The 4926-nt window shown below is 41.7% G+C and overlaps 1 protein-coding gene across 1 annotated transcript; it reads left to right on the top strand.

Moving 5' to 3' along the window:
* The first annotated feature begins 460 nt into the window (after positions 1 to 460).
* On the top strand, positions 461 to 2499 carry LOC121436704 (transcription elongation factor A protein-like 7). Its single transcript, XM_041636708.1, has 3 exons — positions 461 to 471; positions 1255 to 1299; positions 1645 to 2499. The coding sequence occupies exon 3, from the start codon at positions 1659 to 1661 to the stop codon at positions 1953 to 1955; it is 297 nt and encodes a 98-aa protein (XP_041492642.1). The 5' UTR covers positions 461 to 471; positions 1255 to 1299; positions 1645 to 1658; the 3' UTR covers positions 1956 to 2499.
* Positions 2500 to 4926: the final 2427 nt, after the last annotated feature.

Below are 4926 nucleotides of genomic sequence, written 5' to 3'. Positions count from 1 at the left end.
TATAAGGAAAATGATACTTATTCATGTCTGAGGGAAGGGTAAGTAGAGGCAAGACTGCTACTTTCTGGTTCTTGCAACCAAGACAAGGACGAGTAATCCTTTCTCTCAACACAATCCCTAAAAAAGGAATGATGGTGAATGTAACCACGAGAAGATGCAGCCCCTCCCTGGTAATCAGAGAAAGGCACATTCCATCCATAAGGAGAAGGGGCCACTTTTGACCTCTGAAATTAGCAAAGGCCAAAATGAGTGACAGGGCCTGGTGTGGCGGGGGTGGGAGGTTAGGAGACAGGTCTACTTCTGCAGCACTGCTGATGGGAGGGGAAAGTGGGGACCAGAGTTGGAAGATGACATAATCCTCATGTGATTAGAAACTGACATGAGCCCAAGTCGTTATATATCCAGGTTCCTTTCTCCTCGGGGTGCGAGCTCTTTACTGCCCTGAAGACTCGTGGCCAAGGAGAAGAGAAGGTAAATTCCTTAAACCCCAGCAGATTGGTTGTGCAGAAACCACCAGAACCCCTTGGAGTGATAGTGGCTGAACGAGACAGGAATCCATCTAAACTTGTTTCCCCAGATCTCTAATTGGGGGATAGACAATTGCATTTGTATTAATTTTTAATTAGTGTATCTATTTGCATGCATGTTCGTGAGTGCATGTTCCACTATATACACGTGGAGATCAGAGGACAATATGCAGGAGTTGGTTCTCTCCTCCTACCATGAAGATCCCTGAGATCTAAGAGCCTGAACTAAGGTTTTCAGGCTAAGCAGCAGCAAGTGCCTTTACCCACTGAGCTATCTTGCTGCCAATAATTGCGTATTTGGAAAAGAACCAGGGAACATGGGAAAGGCTTGAGAAACACCTACTGATTTAGTGATAACTGAGAAACAATAGGCTTCTCTTGTCCTGAAAAACTTGGCCCCTCTTTTTGTCTTTCCCCAATTCACTGAAGAGAACATGGTAGCACTGAAATGTGATTTAATGGATGGACAAAGACAGAATGCATGGGATGGAGACAATAAAAATCTTGATAATTTAAAAGGAGTTCACCCCATTTAATGCTAACCTGAAATGGTGGAGTCAAAATGGGAGATGGAAGATACCTACTCTTACAAGGGTCAAGCAGGGAACAGGCACAAAAATTTTAGAGGACCGGAAAAGAACCAGGCAGTGGATTACTCGAAACTATCACAGTGACGAAAGTCCCAGATTCCACTCTCTCTTCCCTGACCCCTTGTTTCTGTTTGTAGGTCCAGGGATCTGTGTTCACAGAGACCACCCGGAGGGAAGACCGAGTGAGAAACTCTCCTGCATTTGTACAGGGTGTTGTATGGTTGTCACTTAGACCTGGGTTCTTAGGGTGGGAGCTGGGAAGGGAAAATACTGGGTAAAGTTTGCAGCTTTGCTAGCCATTCAGTTTATCTACTGACAAATGGGTGGGTTCAGGGTTGAAGGGTGGGGAAGAGGAAAAGGATATTGGACAGAAAGCTGAAGAAGCTGAGACATTCTCAGTTTCTAAAAGGCTGGAATTGTGGACCAGTCAGGAGTGGGGAAATGGCCTAAGACCTTGATTCAAAGAGAAAGTGATTCAAAAGTAACAAAGTAATTCGTCTCTGCATTTTCTCCCTGGAGTTAAGCAGGAAACAGCAACATCATGCAAAAGTCCTGTAGTGAAAAAGAAGGAAAGCCCAAGTGCAGTGAGCCAAAGATGGAGGACGAACATCCCTATGGAGCATTTGAAGGCCAGCGAATGGAAGGGAATTTCAGACAGCGGCTGCTTCAGTCTCTTGAAGAATTTAAAGAAGATATAGACTATAGGCATTTTAAAGGCGAAGAAATGACAGGAGAGGAAGACGAGATGGAAAGATGTTTGGAAGAAATAAGAAGTCTGAGAAAAAAATTTAGGGCTCTGCATTCTAACCATACCCATTCTCGGGAACGCCCCTTTTAATCAGTAGCCTCAGGAATTATGTTCTGCTATTAATACTTCTACTGCTTTCTGTTTCCATCTTTTTCTCATAAGTATTTGCTATCATTTTACTTCAATCATTCACTATTGGTTACAGTCATACATAAAATTCAGCTCTACATATCTCATCTTTCAATTCTACCCCACTGATTTAATAAGAAGTTTTGTTTATTTGCATGAGTGGCCAGTCATCTGGTAGTTCGTTATAAACCAAAAATTGCAAGCTACAAAGCAACATGTATGTGACCATTTATATGATATCATGTAAAGTCTTATTCTGGGTCAAAGAGGTCAATCTGTATTCTCTTTCTTATTTTCCACAAAATGAATATATATGCATCTGTATTTGTATTATTAATTTTGTATCACAAAATGAAAAACAGACATAAATGAAAGAGGTTTATCAATCACTTTTGGAAAGCAGGGGAACAGTAAACTTTTAATAGCAGACGTATAAAAAAGGCATGCCAATTGCAAATTACCTTTGGATTTCTTAGCCAGAGGAATAAACTTTACCATTATAAAACACATATGTTTAAGACTTGATCATTTCATGGGGAAAATATTTGTTTCACAGTAGCTCTGGGCTGTGTTTGATGACGTCTCATTTGCACCTGTGCACACAGAAACTTAGTTTGTATAGTGCCTTCCATTTAAGGAAGGACATGGCAGGTTTCAATATATGCTCAAGAACAAGGCCTGAAGGCAGAGGCGGGTCCTTGCACATCAGCCCTCAGCTTTTGAAACCCATCCTTGTCTCCATCCCGCCCTGCCTTGGTCTTTTGCTCTCTGATAGCCCCGTAGCTGCAGCTGCAGATGCACTGGGGTTCTTATGTATCATGACTTCACTGAATTGCCAGTGAATTGACTTCTCGCAGTCTTATGTCTCTGCTGTGCTGTGGCATTTAAAACAGGTGGCCTGCTGGAACGTTGCCAGTTCCACACTGTCCTGGGACACATTTTGAGAGGCAGATCGTTGGATCATATGTTCATTCTGTTCAATTGCTAAAGGCATTTCTCATCTGCTTTTCAAATATGGCCATCAAGGATACATAACTTTTCTTATTTCTCTATATTACTGATAACATTTTTTGCTTGTATATGTGAGTGTGCCTGTGCAGGCCTGAAGTTGATGGATGTCTTCTTTGATCCCCCCCCCCCCCATTTTATTTACTGAGGCAGGGTCTCTTGGTAAACCTTACCCACCAATTTCAGGTATTCTATGTATTGCCTTAGGGATCCTGTGTCTGAATCCCAAGTACTAGGATTACAGGCCACTGCACACCTGCCAGGCTTTTATTTTGGCTCTGAGGATCTGAACTATGGTCTTCTCACTTATACGACAAGCAAGTTTATCCGCTAAGCCATCTCCCCAGACCAACATGTTTTATTGCCTAAATGCTTTTGATTATAATCGACCTAGTAGAAATGAAGTCATGCCTCTGTGTGGTTTTTTCTCAACTTCTCTTTTTTCATAACTCCCATCTTTTATTTCAATAGGTAATTAATGAAAATATGTGATTGTAGCTATCTACTATTTTAAGTTAGCTGCTGGAAATTAGATGCTACAAAATACAAAACCTTGCTTCTCAGAACAATAATGGACACCTTTGACGTTCCCAAATGCCAAAACAATTGAACAATTTATTGCCAATTAAATATAAAAAATGGATTATATCATTGTCCCACACAGCTGGAGAATTCAAGGAACAGTAATCTTGTTCTATGTACATAATGTGTTGACTGACATGGGAAACAACTGCCAGCATCACCACACTGATGACTTTCACACTGGAGCCTGGCTATTTTGAGCGCTATCTGGAATGCAAAGGGATACTGTTAATAATGAACACAACTTTTACTTTTTGGTAAAGAATTACATATATTTAATGTTAAGCACAGACCCCCCCACCAGCTGAAGTGATACAGAACCCCAACATACAAAACAAATTTTAGGAAAGCATACTGGCAGTGGCGGCTGACATGTGCTCTCTCTCCACACACATACCCTGGGAATCCGTGGCTCCTTTCCTCTCAGGGAACACTAGGGAAACGCTTGGCAAACAGTGCCTCACTCCATTTGGATCACAATTCAAAGACTGGGCAGCCGGCCAGGGACATAAAAAGGTATGTAAGGGAATCTAAGAGTCATCCATGTGGCCAGCAACCCTGCTTGCTCCCTTTTAGATAATTAATAGGCAGAGAAAGCATGGCTGCTATTTCATGAATTGACTTCTAGCTCCTTAAATCAAGGCTTTTTGCTTTTCGGATTTCAGTTGCCACCAATTAATCCTTCTGATTTTGTTAACAAAGCTCTCAAATTTGGTGTCACTTTCTCTTTTAGAGCACAGTAAACAGCAATAATCTTCCCAAAGAGCTCTTTGTTAACAAAATCAGTGCCCCCAGGTAATGTCTCGGTCTGTAACCTGCTACTCGGGTTCTTTTTCTTTTCTCTATTATCTTTCTAGTCAAAGAATACTTTGCCCAGTACTGGGAAAAAAGCTCTTCATCCATGAACTGTAGCTTGCCAGGGGTCCATCTTTGTAGAGCACTACAGTGAGTCACACAGAATCTGAACACTAGAGTGGGCAGCATGGTCTATACATACAGGCACACATACATACAGCCATGTATGCCATAATACTCAGTGGGCTGTCATGCGTATTTGAGATAAAACACTTGCATTTCTCTGCTGTCTATAAATACTGAAAAAGCTTGGCCTGCTATTTAGCCACATGGTCCTGAACTCCACACGCATGATGACCTTATGATGGATAGCAGAAGCTCGCATTCCACTGTCATCTTTTGAAATATGCCGAAAGATTGAGTGCGGCCATGTTCAAAGAGATAATAAAAGTTCCCCTGGGGGACAATTATGCTTTCCAAGGGTTCCTCCAAGTAACTCCCTTGTAAAAAGATATCTGAAGTATACTCAAAAATCTCCCAGCTCCAG

This window comes from Microtus oregoni, unplaced genomic scaffold, assembly GCF_018167655.1.
Source record: "Microtus oregoni isolate MIOR12 unplaced genomic scaffold, Mior012 000050F_002, whole genome shotgun sequence".
In the NCBI taxonomy this organism is placed as follows: domain Eukaryota; kingdom Metazoa; phylum Chordata; class Mammalia; order Rodentia; family Cricetidae; genus Microtus; species Microtus oregoni.
Note: the sequence above shows the minus strand (reverse complement) of the source record. Positions and strands in the feature narration are given on the sequence as shown.